Genomic DNA, 18144 nt, shown 5'->3' with positions numbered 1-18144 from the left:
TCCAATTAGATTGAGAAGTAAAAGTTTTCATTAATATCACATAAAACATCAACAGCCCAACATTATTTTTCCATATGAAACAGGCCGTCATATAGAGTTTCCCCAGCTCTGTAGAAATCTAATAAACAGTTTGGACAGCTTCTTTCTGTCTGTCTCCCTCCCTGCCTCGCTGTTTCTATTTTAAACCTAAAAGAGCCCTGTTTGTAGGTGGTAGGGGATCGGGTAACAAAGAAAAAGTCATGGGTCCCAGAAGGGGCCAGCTGAACCTTGAGAAGAGAGCTGTGGGGGTGGCAAGGACCAGCTTAAAAATCTCTCCCTGGCCTCTCCCAATGCCCATACAATTGCCTCAAATCTGTGTCTCTTAGAAGGACTTGGTACCTAACACCTGCTTTCTATGTCCACAAGATGAACACCCCAGTATCAAGGAACTCCTGGGGGAGGGGGAAGGCTCTGGAACTAAGGAGGCCTGGTCTGAGACCTCGGGTGGGCGGGGGTCACCCACCTCTTCTGAGGCTATGCTTTCTCTCACAAAAGTCCTAGCCAGTAAGAATGCTATGGGTACCAGTTAGAAAGCACATACAAGGATGTCCAGCACAACACCAATACAAGAAGGAATTTAAAAAATGTTTGTCTCCTGTCTCTATCAGGGACTTCGGTGTCTTAATTCTTTGCCATCTGCACAGAACCCTGCAGTCAGTGGGTTTAATTAGCTGTGGGTATTGTTACCTGGCGAGGATCCTTCCTGAGTCACAATATTGTTGAAGGTGTTGCTCTGACATATACAAAATAATTCAGAAATAGATCCAGAAGACAAAGTCACATTACTATATTAAGTGATTTGAAAATGAAGAATGAAATCAATAAATCTGAACCAGCCTCCCAGCTCAGGTCTCTGATGGGGGTTAACAAAGACCCCAAGATCAAGGCCGGCCTAGGCAGCTTAGTGAGACTTCCTCTCCAAGTACAAAGTAAAAAGAGTGCTGGTGATACAGTTCAGTGGTAGAGCATTTGCCTAGCATGCGTATGGCGCTAGATCCAATTTCCAGCACCATAAAAACACACCACCCCGCAAACCTAAAGGTTTAGTCAAGAACAGGTAATAGGGGTACCAGAAGGTGTTTAGGCTTTTGGCTCGGGAAGTTTGCAAACTATTAAAACCCACCAGGAATCCTGGAAAACTTACTGTGCAAAGCACTAAGAGGGAAAAGCACTTGGGAGGAATATTCAGGACTATCTACCTCTGTATCAACTATAGAAACGGTATTTCCATTTCAGTACGTTACATTTGTCCCATCTAACTAGAGTGGAAGTCTGAGTGCCAAGCCTCAGCCTCCTGAGAAGGGAGTGTTCAGTATAGTGTCCTCTACCAATTCCCAGGACTGCTAATGGGTGGAGCCTTTGTGGATCCATTCGGATGCTCAGAGCCACTGGAATTTGAATGTGTTTAGTGGGGCAAATGAATTCAGTGGGCCACAGTCCTTGTCATTACCCACAGCACTGTTCAAACCAGCTGGCTTCTGAAATCAAAGGCCAAGTTGACTTCCCACTGGGTGATTTATGCAGAGGACCCTTTCTCGTTTTGTAAAAAAGCACCTAGACTCACATGGGGGCAAGGTAAATGTGTAGCTATTAACAGAATTCTCACTTCATACCTTGTTTAACAAGCTGTTTGATTCTCCCGGGAGTCCCCACACCCAGGTGTACCACACGCTTCTCCAGCAAGTTTACTTGCTCCTGGACCTTTCCAAGACGAGAGAGAAGAAAGGGAAGGCAAAATCATTAACAAGGTGTAACCACAGGCCACTTTAGAGCACTGTATCTCTATGTAAATAAAATAAAATAAAAAAGAAAATAGGACCACTCTTGTCCTGAACCAAATTCTAGGACAAGGAAGAGTATTTATTTATTTATAAAACTGGTCAATGCCCAGTTTTTTGAACTGGGACTCAGACCCGAGCTTCTATACAAGAGCAGAAGCAAGGCAGTGATTGCAGGGGGTCAAGGTGGCCATGGAGAGGCACGGAGTGCAGAGAAAGTTGTTAGATTTGTCATATTGGGAGCAGATCAAAAGGAAGCGATTTCTAGGGAGGTTAGAGAGGCTGAATGGAGATGCTGATGCCTTGCGATGCTGTTAGGGACCACTCACATCTCTTAGCAGAACTACAGGCGCCTGCTTACCTTTATGTGTTTTGCAAATAATTTCATAACTTTGGCATCTCCTTTGAATGCTGTCAGTGACCTAATGAAAAGGAATAGATTAATTAACTAAGGTACTGAATAGATTATGACAATTTACTCATTTAAGAACTCACTATTTAGAATTATAGTTTATCATTCAAAAGACTGTTCTAAATGTGTACAGTTATGTTTATATCTACACACAGGAAGATCATCAGGCAAGTCCATCTCTTCAGTGAAACTGGAGTAGGCTTTCAGGCACAGTGGTGCGTGAAATCACTCAAGAGGCTGAGGTAGGAGGACTGTGGTGAGTTCGAGACCAGTCTAGGTAACAGAACAAGATACTATCTCAAAAAAGAAAAAACCCAGAAATGGGGAAAGCCTTTTGCTCAGGTACATATCTGGGTGTCCTTCTGAGTCAAACACAAGGCCAGACACTTTGGTTTCTATGATGATTCAAACACATGTATCTGCAATTCTGATTATAAGGGGGCATCTCAGCGCAGTGATGTCAGCTGTGATCAGGAAAGCCCAGGCATCTGAAAGTCTGTTGGGGTGTCCAGACAGAACTACAGGATGAGTGCACCAGGGAGGATGTCAGAACAGCCCCCAATTTCTATTTTGTAGACTGAACTTCTCTGTGAAATTTCACACATGAAAATATTCCAGCCTAAAGGAGAGAAGGAAGGGAGGGGAGAAGGCAGGAAGGAAAAGAGACACTGGACTGTGGATCTTGATCCATGAGAGCAAGTGGGACTCATGCGTGAGTGAAACCAGTCTTTAGGTGGCTGCTGTGAGGACTGAGGGGAACCAGAGACCACGTGTCCTCAAAAAGGTCGGTTATTTATCCAGTCACTAAGATGAGAGATTACAAAGCCAGTGTTAAGTCTTTACTTTTGGAGAAGTCAAGCATCTAGGTTTTTATATGTGCAATGCAATGAATCAAGCTCTCTCTCTCCCTCCGTTCCTCCCTCCCTCCCTCCCTTTCATACTAAATAGAGTTTTGCCATATACCTGACACTGTCCTTGAACTCGTCACGCGGGCTGTCCTCAAATTTGCAATCCTCCTACTGCTGCATTCTCAAATGCTGGGATTGCTCGCATGCAGCAATCTGCTCAGTTTCATTTAAATTTTCTAGGGCCAAAATGCTACTGGGTAGACTCATCCTTGAGTCGCTGTCATCTGGTACACACTGAGGTGGTACACTCATTGTTTTAGGTATTCAACAATTTGGATCTATTTAGTGACTATAACACCTGGTAAGCAGGTGAGGTCGTCCTTTCAGTTCTAGGTACTCAACAGTTTGGATCTGTTTATATGAACTGAGATGATCAGTTCTGAGTCAAGGCTGCCCTGCTTGGTACCTCAGTGGAAAGGCTTTAGAAGGACCATTGTGACAGTAGGCCCTCACATTCTACAGCTGCTCTATGAAGAGCCAGGCTACACCATCTGCGCATTATTTTATTTGAACTCACAGAATGCCATGTGTCTGTGACTGACATTTCCAAACACATCCTATCCACAGAAGTTGGGTCCATCTTTATAACTTAACAAGGCTTTATGGAAGAGATCATGAACACCAGTTCCAGCTGGCTTCATCTGATTTTCTGCTGTTTATTGTTTTCTTTTTAACCATCTGTTTCTCATTTGGTGTATTTCTGCATATCACCTAAAATTCTGTTTTGAGTTAAAGTGGGTATAATGAACAAGTAAGTTTTTAGTTAAGATTTGGAGTTATACTTAAGATGGGGTATTACTTCCTTTATGTCATTATGGTTTGAGAAATATTATTGACCAGGAGGAAGATAAACAGTGAAACATGTGATCTAATTTCTATTACAAGTGAGTTCTTAATTACACGTAGACATTCTCCCTTGCAGGGTTAACAAGGAGAACAACAGGACTATGGCTGTCAAGAGGACAGATGGCCTTACAATAGGATCATTAAACATTGGTCCTTGAGCCTGCTCAGATCACACTTTGTAATTCATTAAACTTGAAATGGATCAGAATATATCTGGGGTCAGTTGGTAAATGCAGTGTGACAACACAGTGCTTTTATGTCCCTCAGAAAGGAATTTATGTACAGTAAAAGCTTGAATCAACATGACAACTTGTTTTAGAGAGGTCACATGGAAACCAACTTCTTTGCCATTAGCATGTCATCTTGTACTGGGTTCTGTAGTCCTGTCTAATACTCAGAAAGGCTGGTGCGAATGCTCTGAATTCAGGGCCAACAAGTACAACAGGTAAACAGGAGTACTGAAGACCAATTACGTTAGGAGCAGACGTAGTTGAAAGGAACATTTTGCTTTGCTGGAGGGTGTGGGGCATGATGTAATGTGTGTGCAGAGGCGGAGAAAGCAGAATTTGAAGGGACAGTAGAGTTTAACAACTACTTCTCTAAAACCATGATTAGATTAGTTCATCTAGAAAAACAGGTGTTAAATCGCCTTGGAGTCCACACACTTGCACCTTAGGGTACTTGACAAAGCTCCTGTTTCAAGACACAGACTTCCTTTGTTTTGTCTCCTGTCAAAGGCTGGTTCCCAGACAGGGCTTTTCCCTGTAAATGCCGCCCTACTCTGTCTGTTCTTTGTTCTCTGAATGTTACACAGATCCAGTGGAAGATTCTTTCTGTTTATTCTGCAAAAAAGCAGCGAATGGAAATGCCTATGAAAGCTCTTAATAAAGTGTCAACTTATCTATAATATAAATTTTTGGTCTGTTTGGAATTTTATCTTCACAGAAGGAGTGAGACATGAACTTAATCATTACAGATGGCTACTCAGTTGTTGGACATAACTGTTGAACAATCTAGCTTCCTCTGCTGTCTTTGTCTCCTTTTCTGGGCCCTACATTTTCACATGCATTTGGGTCTGCTTCTTCCCTTTCAGTTCTGGCCCACTTCTGCCTGTCCTGCACGTGACAGTCCCAGAGGCTCTGAACTGCTGAGACTATGACACACGTATTGCACTCTGAAAGTGACAGTGACCTTTTCTTAGTGGCCTTGAACCCCCCCCCCCCATTTTTAGCTGTATAATTTTGTAAAAGTTTAAAATTTGTTTAACTAGTTAAAAAATTTGCTTGGAGTTTTACTTGGAAACCAGTGAAAATTGTAGCTGCTCCTAAGTAGAACAGGCATATTTACAACAGCGAGTCTCCCTTCTCAAGAGTATGGTGCTCACTTTTCCATCCCCTGATGTTTTCTTTACATAGGTTAGAAAGTTTGTTGCCTGGTATTCTGCCTTTCCTTGCTTCTAGTTTGAGTCAGATCACCCCTTCCATTTGCTGGCTGTTTTCGCTAGTGTGGTCTTGGTGCTTTTATCCTTACCCCGAACAATGTGTTTTTCTACACAGTGGTGTAAATGCGCCTTTAAAATGACTCAGGGCACTCCTCTGCCCCGATTCCTTTCACGGCACTCAATGTCAGGGCTCACGGGAGATCTACCTCGGATCTCAGGTCAAGAAAGCCATGTGTCTCCCTCTTTCACTTTGAGTCTCTGCTCCAATGCCGTCATCCGTGTCCCTCTCGTTTCCCTGCCTTGTTTTCCCTTCTATAATGCATCACTCTTTAGGATATTGTCGCGCACATCTACTTGCTTACTGTCAGCTTTTCCAACAGAGCATACATCCCGTAGGGCAGGGACCCAGTGTTACTCATGGCACACAGAATATACAGGCTGGCATCTATGAGGAAACACCCAGGGGCCCCAGCTGCCGACACCGACCTGATGAGCTCCAGGGCTCTGACGGCAGAGCTGCAGATGATCAGCATCAGGACTGACTTCTTCTCGTTGTGCGTTTTCCGAAGCTTTACCCACTTAGGACAGACTGAAAGACAGATCATGAAAACGATTCCAAAGACAGCAAAACAGTGCTGCTAACACTGGACATTCTCCAATTATTTATTTCTAAGTGCTTAAGAAAATAAAACAAGCATTGACTGTTATTACATTTTCTGCTATTTCAGACAGCAGATTAAACTTTATGTTTAGAGTCTGAAGACACTGTTGACCAATAGGGTCACTCTGATTCAGTCTTGTTAGATTTTAGTTTAGCTTGGCCTTTTGTTTGTTTAAAGACAGGATCTCACTGCATAACACTAGCTGGTCTGGAACTCATAGACATCCACCTGCCTGGGGCTAGAGACTTGGTTCACCACACCGAGCCCAAGTGAAAGTTTAAAGAGACATCCAGCATAACCTAGAATGAACTGACAATAAATAATACTTCAAACTCATTATTTATTATTATGCTTATTAAATAGGCTTAGAATTTCAATATTTTAAAGTTTTTATGCCAGGATATTATTCCTACTATAATCCAGATTTATATTTGTAAAGTTATATTCTGAGAAATGTTTAATAAGCACAAATTTGGTATCATTGTACCACTAAAAGGCTGAAAGAAGAATGTCAAATTGCTCTATGTAAGTCACATTATTGCTGGAAACAAGTAAATAATATTTTGTTATGAATAATCTAGTTTTTTTTTCTGGTTATACAAAACACAAACTAAAATATCAAATCAGATTGGCTGTAATAACGAGGTCTGAATTCTGAACAGGTAAATAGATGTTCTCCCAGCTATTAAAAATCACATGGCTCAGTTTCTTGATCTTTCAGGTAAGAAGGTCAAGTTCAAGAAGACTGGAGGCTCTGGACTAGGACATCACTTTCAGGAGCCCTAGACTAACATCTAATACATTATAAACCCAAATGGGACCTGCACCCAAACTCCCAAAGCCAGAGCAAAATGGAAATACGTTTAGACATTAAAACATCACATCAATTAACGAGCCACAGTGTAGCCTACAATCTCAGCATGTGAGAAGCTGAGGCAGGGGAATAATGAGTTTATTACTGAGCCCATATAATATGACTGAGAAAAACAGATGGAACCATAAATGCCTCTCCACTTCAGCTAGAAAGTTTTAATTTTAAATATGGTGAAATATATATATCACATTAAATAAAATAATTTAGAGAGACTAACCTTACTTATTTATTTTGGGTTTTGAGTTTCCTTTCCAGGCTAGCACTGAATAAGTGTTGCTCTTCCTGCTTTAGTCTCCTGAGCATGCTGGGATTATGCACCCGACTTCAAACCTGTTTTTTTTTTGTGTGTGTGTGTGGAATAATGACCTGGTAAATAATTTTTAAAGCATCGGACTTTACTTACTTTCTTTTAGATATGAAGAGAGACTGTGAGTCAAATCATTGGCCTTAAGGAAACAGGAGTCTAGAAATACAAGAAATATGCTCTGCTGAGAACTTTGCAAGCACACAATCAAAACAGATTAATATGAATGATGAATTCTTGAATGAGTTATAAAACGTAAGTGACTTGGAGGCTCATTATTTAGTGTTATTTAAAATAACAGCAGTAGCAATAATAGACTTTATTTTTTTAATTTAAATATTTTATTTCTAGTTTTACATTTTTACTTACAATGTATTTATAGCCCTTGTCCCTCTCCCACTCCCTTCTCCCCCCAGCTTCCTCATGTTTCCTCCCTCCAGGCCCTTCCATGCTCTCCACTCTTAAATTGATACCATCTTTTCCTATTTTTAGTGCTAAACACACATATATAAGTGTAACCTGTTGAGGATATTTTTGTTGTTTGCGTATTTACGGAGATGACCACTCTGTATGGATAACCTGGGCTGGTCCCTGGGGTAGGAACTTTTAATGTTCTGGAGTAGTGAAGTAAAAGCTCTGCACATTGTTTTTTTTTATTAATTAATTTATTTATTAAAGATTTCTGCCTCCTCCCCGCCACCGCCTCCCATTTCCTCCCCCCCCAATCAAGTCCCCCTCCCTCATCAGCCCTCTTTGCATCAGCAGTCAGGGTTCCCTGCCCTGTGGGAAGTCCAAAGTCCTCCCCCCTCTATCCAGGTCTAGGAAGGTGAGCATCCAAACTGCCTAGGCTCCCACAATGCCAATACGTGCAGCAGGATCAAAACCCAGCTCTGCACATTGTTTACAGACAGGGAAGCATTTTTGCACTTGCAATCTATGAATGAGGCAAAGGCAAGGTGAAGTGGCTGGGAAATTTGTGAGAAACCTCGAATCCGTTAGTTACTGACGTAGCAGTGAGGGAGCAAAGATGAGAAGACGCACGATAGAAAAAGCTATGGAGAATGTGGGCTGGTGTAACGTTTACCAAATGAAGGTAGAATGGCCAATGGATAAACTTGTTTGGAAAGTAGTAATAGTAAGATAATATACTCTGTGCTTCTCTGATTTATTTTCTGGGTAAATAAAGGTAATTTTTGTGCATTATAAAGGGATACACAAAAAGACTAATTTTGGCAAAATTTATGACCTTGAGATGTGGGAAGCCCTACAGGTGTCCACATCTGGGAAAAGGGGCGAGTGCTTTGTGACAGATGAAAGGGCTGGAACACTATGGAGCAGCTCAGAGAAGTGACTTAGATGTACACAGAGCCACATCTGGCATATCTGAGAACAGTGTGATGCGAAGAAACAGAATGAGAGGCTCTGCAAATGTAATTTAGATAAAAATAAAGATATATACCCAAATGGCAATATAAAGTGCATGCATAAAAAGATGTAGCAACTGTCTAGAGTAAATATTTATGAGGAAAGGAAATAAAGCATAGATTTGGAAAGAATGGGAATAATGCATCAAAGTGCAACAATTCAGCCTACCTGTAAAATACAACATGACACATCAGAATAAAAGGACCACTGTTGATAGTGACAGTCACAGCTTATGTAACATTACGGTTATCAACTCAATTCCTTCGATAGGAAAAGTTTCTGTGTAAACATAAGGGTGTTAGGGGGTGAACTATTACTGAATTAAGTTTGATTTAATTTAATAATACATATAATACATAACACTTTCTAAGTTGTTGCCTCAGTAGAGGCAGGGAGTCTCTGATGGTCTTTACAGATGAGGTGAACAGTGACAACAGAATGGCCTCTACTTGGCTAAGTCCCTGAGGGTGACTTGTGTTTCGGTGAGTTGGTTGCAGCTAGACTAAAGGCACTTAGGGTCACTGATCTAAACCAAATCAGCTCTCAAGAGACAGCAGAGGCTAATTAGCTCCCAGTGTTCTTTGGTCTGGAAATCCCTAATTAAGTTCCCACGTGTAAGATGTTAGCTGTGTACAGCACAATTAGTGGTAATTAAGAGGACATGTTCCTGCCCTTCAGACACAAACGACCTCAGGTTAAAACCCAGTCAGACACTTGACTAACTGATTAGAAACAATACTCTATTATTTACATTCCTTCTTTAACCTGTTCCTAATAACAAATGGCATCTTTTATTTCTCCAGGTAGCACAGTTACTACCCCTGGAGGCTGTTCTTGGTCACTGTGGTGACCAGGGTCTTTTCTAGGAAAGCTTCTAATGATGCCTTAACTGACTATGTCTTAAAATGGTCATCTATTAGCTGGTACTAAAGCCTGCTCTTTCTGGTGGTTTCCAACATACTTTCTCCCTCCTAAAGAAAAAAAAAATCCATAAGTCTATGATCTTACACAGTTATGTTATGGGGCTTTAATAAAAACAATAATATAACACAAACTTATTATGTAACTTGGATGAATCCCAAGAGTTCCTTATAAACATTAGCTCTCAACAATTCTGCAGAGAATCAAGGTTTATGATATTCTCTGAGGTCACAGACTATCAGGATGTTCTTCACAAATCCTTCAGGGCACAAGTTACATGCTAAGGAAAACTAGACGAAGAAACTGAGTCACACTAAAAACTAGACACCAGCCTCAGCTTGAGTGCGGATTTGTGCCAGCAGGAGCAGTCAGGACACAGTCTCACACCTGAGCAGTCAGGACACAGTCTCACACCTGAGCAGTCAGGACACAGTCTCACACTTGAGCAAGATTCCAGACACTGTTTGCATCCAAGTGCAAGCCTCCAGTTCCCTCAAGGGCAATTGTCTTGGAAAAGAACACACAGGGGCACTCTTGCTGCTAATCCCAAGGAGCATTTAAAAAAATAGTGCAGAAGAATGATAACTATGCAGGGAACAGGCTGTTCCTCAGCTTCTCAAGCTTCTAGCACGCATAGAGCTGTAAGGGAAAGTCAGCTACTGTTGACTTCTTCCCCAAGTAGCAGGAGTTGTTTTCAGTAGCCTAGAAATAGCTTATCTGGGGCAGTGGTGCCAAAGCGCCTTATGGTTTGCTTTCAGGATAACATCTGGTTTCTCCTAGCCTTGCCCTGGAGTCTTACAGATGCACCACAATCTAAAAGCTCAGAGCAGGGACTGTAGTTTTGCATATCTTTGAAATTTTAAATAAGGCATGGGGCCTCAGACCATAGTGGCTTCTGTGAAATGCAGAATTCTATTACCAGGTTTGGTGAGTTGGCTTGAAAGAGTCTTGGGTACAACCGGAATCCTACTCCAAAACTGAAATCATGACCGCCACAAAAATACAACTAAAATACTTATTACAAAATCTTGTTAATTTTTTGGAGATAGGGTGTTTATTCTATAGCTCAAGCTGGACTCAGACTTGCTGTGATCCATCTGCTTCAGGTTCCTGAGTTCTGGGATTCAGAGCCCAGCTTAACAAGCTTCCTAAGGCTTGTTCTTATTTATAAAGAAAGGTCAACAAAGTTTCACACCAAGACTTTTAAATGTCTGAAGTGTTCTTACGTGAGTTTAATATCTATCTTCATTAGAGACATTTATTCCTTGAAGAGTCTGCTAAAATTGTATACTGAACAATTAATCTTTCCAGTAAAAGATAAAGTACATTCACAAACCTTAGTATTCAATTCAGGAAAAACCATTTTTTTTAAGAATCCCAAATAAATAACAGTTAAAAAGTATTACATGGAGGGGAGAGGTTTAAGAGCAAGGAAAATGTATAAATTCCCACCAGTGGAGATTCCTATAAAACAGTAAAGAAGAAATGACTCTGTCTGTTCCCCATCCTTAGGACAACTGACACGGGGCCACACCTGGTAGGCTGAGCTCTTCTAGTTCAACTACGGAACGACTGCCGCTGTAATGGTCCTTGATAAGCTTCTGAAGGTCCCTAGGAGTCCCTGGTTTGGGCTCTGATTTTGCCAGAATATCAGAAATTTTCCTCTAAAAAAAGAGAAGAAAAAAAAAAAAAACCAGAGCATTAGATTTTAGAATGGCATGTGGCGTAGGTTCGTGTCTCTGGCACCTATCTTTTGGTGGTAGCTGAGTGGGAAACCTTACTGCATACTTCTTAGACATAGTGAATGTTTGAAACACGAAGAAAGGATTGAAAGACCTCCTTGTAATGTCTGGTCTGTAGCTTTTGGAAGTGAAAACTTTGCATTCAGCTCAGCAGTAGGGTATTTTTCTGTTAAAGTCTAGAAGTCTTCTTGCTATGCAAACTTCTCTTTTACTCCTAAATACCCTGTACTCCTGAAAGAGCAGAATTCTGAGCACTTCTTGTACAATCTGGCTTTTAGGTGATGAGCCTGGATGGATTTCTACAGACGAAGCTGAGCACATGTGCTCACTGAAAGGACTTGATGCTACTGATTGTCCTGATTTAGGAGGCAACCCCGAGGCCCCATGAAACACAATAGAACGGATGGCACAGAAGATACTTTCTCTCTTTTGATGTGGACTCTTTTGTAAAATGTTTGTTTACACAACAGACATATTTATACTCCTTTTATTAAATGCTGTAATATATGGAAGCGCAATTGTCTAATTTTGTCATGAACTTCCCTTATTTCTTTGTAATGCTTCTCCAAAGACCCAGACTCCCCCACTCCCAGTGTCAGAACTACTCAAGGTCCCATCGAAGGTATCAACCTAATGTTGTCACCCTGGGCATGACCTCTGCCAAGCTAAACTAGCAAGAGTTCTGACCTTGAACTCTGGAACCCAACACTCCACTCCTCAAGGCTGTGTGACTCAATTATCAAAGTGCACTTAAGGCATTTCTTTAAGGGCGTGCCAGACCTCAGCCAATTTGTCATGTTCTGCCTTTCTATTTGGGCATTTGCGAGGAAAGAAAACACAGGTCTGCATACTTCTTTCTGAATGCTTGCTGTTAAACAGCGGACGGGGTTGGACCCTCTTTTCTCCCCTCCGCTGACTTCAGCAGCAGACTCTGACTGGCTGTGGAGAACTGCCCAGCTGCTCTCAGTGTGGGAGATGCTCTCACGCTAGGGCTGCTCTGTAAAATGTCTGCATGGGAGCAACGGCCCTTCTCTGCACAGAGACACAGTATTTAAGAGGAGGGGGAGCAGCTGCCTTCAATTGTGGCTCAATTAGAGTTAGAAATACCTGGCAGTGCCTTCCTCTACCCGTTTTCATTTTGTTTTTACTTTAGTGTAAAGGCTTGAAGCTGGAGTGAATAGGAAAAGGGGAATGGGTTTTCTTGGATAAATGTGGGTCAGCGGGGATAGGAGAAGCTCTGGGTCCTTCTAGATTAGAACCTGTGTATAATGCCACAGTGAAAACCCAGCAGGCAGAAAGCCGTTGGTCTCTCACAGGAGTGAAATGGGAGTTAGAAAAGTTTAATTTTAGTTCCCCAAAGAAAATTTCTTCCTGAAGACCATAAGAAAGTTAACAGATCTCACTGACTCTTACAATTTCTGGATCTCTTAGTTGGGGGCCAAAATAACTTCACATAAGTATGATATATAAAAATGTCATGAGGGCTGGAGAGACGGCTCAGTGGTTAAGAGCATTGCCTGCTCTTCCAAAGGTCATGAGTTCAATTCCCGGCAACCACATGGTGGCTCACAATCATCTGTAATGAGGTCTGGTGCCCTCTTCTGGCCTGCAGACATACACTCAGACAGAATATTGTATACATAACGAATAAATAAATATTTAAAATAAATAAATAAATATTTTAAAAAAATCTTTAAAAAAATGTCATGAAAGTCACATGTGTCCAGACCACTGTGACAAACTGTTGCTGGTACCTTTTTCCACTTCTTGGTCTTCCGGGCTTCTTCTTTTGTTTCCTGTGGTTTCCTCAAGAAACATTCTGTAGGCTGTAATAAAATATAAATGAGAAAACTTTCATCTTTGCAGGATGAAGTGTCACTGACTGCTATGAGTCCCGAAGCTTTTTCCGTTGTGCACAAACTCCTCTGAGTACCTTGGTCACATTCCATAGCGATGCTGGAAGACCCACTGGAGCTGTGATGCAGAGCTGAACTGACAGAATTTGAGAAAGCACAGATGACGTAAGACTGGAAAAATCTTTGAACAGCGATCAAAATGTGTGAGTGAGTGAGTGTATACATGTGCTTGATGTGTGCAGATTATTAGAGATGGAAGCCAGGGGCTGGTTTGTAAGACGCTGGCAGAAATAGACGTGCTTAGAATGAGGATGTGGCAAGGCGGCCAATGACCAGAGCAACCCAAGTTTTCCAGGAGTTGCCTGTGCAGAAGGCTGCACTTCCAAGTGCCGTTCTTTATAGCACCCACTCCTTCCCCCTTTTCGAAAAGCAGAGAAAATCCAAGGTAGGATATATTTACTTACGTTTTTACAAACCAGCTGTGCCAACCAGCTGGACCCATGTAGTCATTTAGAAATGACCACAGAATAAATGTTCTTTTAACGGACTGAAAACAGGCTCCACACTGTAGCACTAAGAGCGATTGATTTGCCAATGGCCTTGAACCCCAAGGACCCCATATAGTTTCATACTGTTTTTTAGCTGAGTTTCGTTCTTTAAGGTAGTAAAGTAGGAAATTTGGACTGAAACCTTGATTTATAAAATGAAATGTGCAGGTTCCACAGATATTAATCATAAGCTACTAAATAAAATGTTTCCTGTGCTGAGTCCAAGTAGAGGATGTCTGTTTAACCAGTCAGTCATCGGCTGCCGCCTTTTCTCTGTGACACTGTTCAAAACGATCGTAGATGAAAAGTGAGCAGATTAAAGCCAGGCGTGGTGGTGTACTCCTTTAATCCCAGAAGGAGAAGCAGAGGCAGGTGGATCTCTGTGAGTTTGAGACCAGCCTGGTCTATATAGTGAGTTTCAGGACAGCCAGAGTTACATAGTGACTCAAACAACTGTCTCAACAACAACAAAACCTGCAGATTAAAAATGCCTATGGCCTCAATCAAAGAGGGTAAGTTCTTTAAGATACTGGGCCAGCACCAGCACTGTTTAGACATTGTTTCAGGCAGTAGGGTAGATTAAAATAACATGGGAATCTTTCATCCTTAGCTTCTTTACAGTTTCAACAAAAAGCCTGTGAAGACCAATTGCCCTGCAGTTTAAGAAAATAAAGATATTGTCTTTCTTACTTAGAAAGTTAAGCTGTCTTGTGGATTTAGATTCATGTCCATTTTATATTGGTACATGCCAATAAGAAACTGGGCCAAGGCCGCTAATATGTCACAGGAGATGCCAGATGGCCATGAGCATCTAATTACAGAACAAGGAAGCATTGAGCTCTCCCTTCCAAGGCCAATGCCTGGATGTAATTAGCAGAGCCCCTAAAGCGCACAGTGGACCCAGGCCTATAATCTCAACACTCAGGAGGCTGAGGCAGGAAGACAGCCACGGGGTCAGCGAATGAAAAAATGAAATGAAAAGAGGAGGACATGACTACTCCTAAAGTATGGGGATTTTAATGGTAGGGATGGAGAAAGAAGGCAAAGGGAAAAGTGCAGCCTGGGGCTCCTCCCAGCATTCCTCACTCCGCTCCCTCCCCTAAACCTCTCCTTTCCAGGGGCTGGGCTTCACTTCCCTTTCCCCAGCCTGATCCCTATATATCTATATCCATCTATTTATCTCTATCTATCTTTCTGTCTGTCTGTCTGTCTGTCTGTCTATCTGTTTGTTTATCTATACAACCCAGCTATCTTGGCTACACTGGTCTCTTGGTCTCTTGGCCCATGCTGGCTTTCTTGCTCTCTCTTCAAATAAATGAGCTTATTCAAATCACCACAGATGGAAAATAGCTAAAGCCTCTGGCATGACACCCTGTGTACTGTCTTGTGAGGCCTATTCTTGACTGTGGCCTTGTGGATGGAGGGCCATGATAGGACCCACACACAAGTCAACTTCCCCATAAAAGACTGGTGCATTGATTATACATGACCTATACCCATCGTCTGCGAAGGATTCAAATAGCCTCTTGTATGGATACCGTCACAGGCCTTTTACAAGCACTTCCATATAAGTGAGCAACAGTTGAAGCCACATCAAAGATCTCACCCAATATAATGTTATGTATGGGCACCCACGGAGAAGTGACAGCGACAGGAGTGCCGATTCCACAGACGCATCTCTCCAGACCATGCAATACATTTTTCTAGTACAATATATAAAAACAAAAATCTGGGAAACTGCAGGGCAATGGTGGCGCACACCTTTAATCCCAGCACTCGGGAGGCAGAGGCAGGCGGATCTCTGTGAGTTCGAGACCAGCCTGATCTACAGAGTTAGTTCCAGGACAGGCTCAAAAGCCACAGAGAAACCCTGTCTCGAAAAACCAAAAAGAATAATAAAAAAAAAAATCTGGGAAACCATGCCTCGTAGTTTACAGTTAGGAGAACAAGGCCTTTTGATGGGCAAAGAAAGCAAAAGCTTCCCCTAATCTCACAACAGCTGATGCCAGAGTCAAGAAATGCTGTAGTGTGGCTATAGACCGACTTCCCGAGTCAGTAGCTGTGATGCTCACAGACTATACAGCGTGGTTACAGACCGACTTCCAAGCCAATAGCTGTGATGCCCACGGGACTATACAGTGTGGTTACAGACTGACTTCCTGGCCAATAGCTGTGATGCTCACAGTAACTATTACCTGTTTGGTCTGTTTGGTTTCCTTTGGTGGTTCAGGAACTGAAGCTGTGTCCTGCTGCATCAGCTCTGTGTCTCCTCCTTCCTCACCACCTGATGGTTCTGAAAGGAGATACAAAGTTCAACAGTTAAAGTGTGCCCCTCCCACACTCTACCGAGAGATTTAGAGGCTTAATCTCTCCATCCTTTCTCTAGAAGGTGATGTTAACAAAACTTACTTAAATTGGAGACTGATTTGAGCATTCAGATACCAGTCTTGTTTATAATCTGAAACACTAGAGATCACCTAACAGTAGGGAATGTTACAGTTTGGGTCTGAAATGCCCCCTATGGTTTGATTAAGAAATGGTCCAACCAGGGGTGTGGTGTGCATACATTTAATCACAGCATTTAGATGGTGGGGGAAGGATATTTATGAGTTCAAGGCCGGCCTGGTCTACACTACATAGAGAACTCAAGATAGCTAGAACTACATAGAGAGACCTTATTTCCAAAAAGCACTGAAACCAAACCAAACCAAACCAAACCAACCCAAACCAAACCAAACCAAACCAAACCCGAGACAAAAGGATGTAGTAGTGCAACATCTAGAAATTGGGTCTTAAACTTTGAAATTAGGCTCTGGGGTTGTGTGCACTTGATCAGTACAACTAGCCCCTAGTTCCTAGAGGCTAAGCCTAGAAGGAATGAAAAGTTTTATACAATCACTATTTCATCCAAGCTAAATACTACAGAAAAATGTTGTCCCCATCTGTGGCGGTTTGAATAGGAATGGCACCATGGAGTCATATTTAATGCTTGGCTTATCGGGAGTGGCACTCCACTTGTTGGAGGAAGCGTGTCACTGTGGAGACCAGCTTCGAGATCTTATATGCTCAAGCTAGGCCTACTGTGACTCTCCTTATGCTCCCTATGGATTAAGATGTAGAACTATCAGGTCCTTCTTTAGCACCATGTCTGTCTGCATGACACCATGACAGTAATGGACTAAACCTCTGAACCTGTAAGCCAGCCCCAATTAAATGCCTTTTTTTTTTTTATAAGAGTTGACATGGTCATAGTTTCTCTTCATAGCAATAGAAACCATTACTATGACACCACCCCTATCACCAAAGGCCTAGACTCTAACCTAGGTGGGCTATAAGGATGCCTTCGATTCTTCTCCTCCTATCCCAAGGGTGTTTTCAGAGACTATCAAGGAGGGAGATGGGAGATGGGTTTGCCCCTCACCATTTCTGCAGCACCAACAGGGAACACCTTGGGAGCCTTAAATTCTAAATTCCCCTATTGTAAGAAAGTTGTCTTTCCCATCCCACTGGGTTGATACTGAAGGAGTCTAGTGGTGAGTCAGGGCCTTCCTATTTATTTATACATCTTAAAGTTGGGATACAGAGTAGAGCTGAACCTTCCATACTCCTGAGCAATAGTGAGGTCTAAAGCAGCCCCTAAAGAGCATATACAGATAAACAATAAGATAAAGATAAAATGAAGTGAGGTCATCAAACACATTCATAGGAATGTGTCTTCCCGTAGGAAGATGGGAAAACAAAAGCAAGTGTAAATTACAGAAAGTAGATGGGAAAAGACCCCAGCAGATTTAAACCCCAACACTTCATTATATTACAAAGAAAGGATGTGGGGGCTGGAGAGAATGCTCAGTTAGTGTGAGCACTTGTTCTTTCAGCTCCGGCAGCCATGTTCAGTGATGCCATCTGTTACTCTGGCTCCAGGGGCTCTGATGCCATCTTCTAGCCTCCACGAGCACTGTCACACATGTGTACACACACACATATACACACACATAAATCAAGAAAATAAATCTTTAAAAAGGGTGTAAACATACCTACTCAAAGGCAAAGACTAATAGAACGGATTAGAAAATGTGACCTAACAATGTATTAGCTGTAAGAAACAAAGCTAATATAATGATATTTGAGGAAAGCTCAAAGGGACAGAAGACAGAACAGCAAACACTGGTGAGAAGGAACGCTACAGTGGTTGCACAAGTATCAGAGTGGACAGCTGTCCTAGTTAGGTTTCTGACCAAAACCAACTCAGGGAGGAAAGTCCCCCGGCCCCAGCTTACAACTCACAATCTACCACTGAGGGAATTCAGGGCAGGAATTCAAGGCTGAAACTGGAATCAAAAACTGAACAAGAGGCCATGAAGGAACAGTGCTTACTGGCCCACTCCCAT

General features: G+C 42.1%; 1 protein-coding gene across 2 annotated transcripts in view; it reads right to left on the bottom strand.

Annotated features, from left to right (window-relative positions):
* The window catches only part of Cmss1 (cms1 ribosomal small subunit homolog), a 169370-nt gene that overhangs the window by 3657 nt on the left and 147569 nt on the right, over positions 1-18144 (bottom strand). For both annotated transcript variants that reach the window (XM_050149084.1, XM_050149085.1), the window contains exons 2-8: positions 15952-16049; positions 13107-13178; positions 11145-11274; positions 7364-7423; positions 5911-6013; positions 2179-2239; positions 1653-1740 (exon numbers count right to left, since the gene is read on the bottom strand). In XM_050149084.1, the coding sequence (XP_050005041.1) occupies positions 1653-1740; positions 2179-2239; positions 5911-6013; positions 7364-7423; positions 11145-11274; positions 13107-13178; positions 15952-16049 (612 nt within the window). The remainder of the gene's footprint in view (positions 1-1652; positions 1741-2178; positions 2240-5910; positions 6014-7363; positions 7424-11144; positions 11275-13106; positions 13179-15951; positions 16050-18144) is intronic.

This window comes from Alexandromys fortis, unplaced genomic scaffold (assembly GCF_014885135.2).
Source record: "Alexandromys fortis isolate MF-2015 unplaced genomic scaffold, M_Fortis_MF-2015_v1.1 scaffold_4, whole genome shotgun sequence".
Classification (NCBI taxonomy): Eukaryota; Metazoa; Chordata; class Mammalia; order Rodentia; family Cricetidae; genus Alexandromys; species Alexandromys fortis.
The sequence above is the reverse complement of the archived record's forward strand: the minus strand, read 5'-3'. Positions and strand labels throughout refer to the sequence as shown.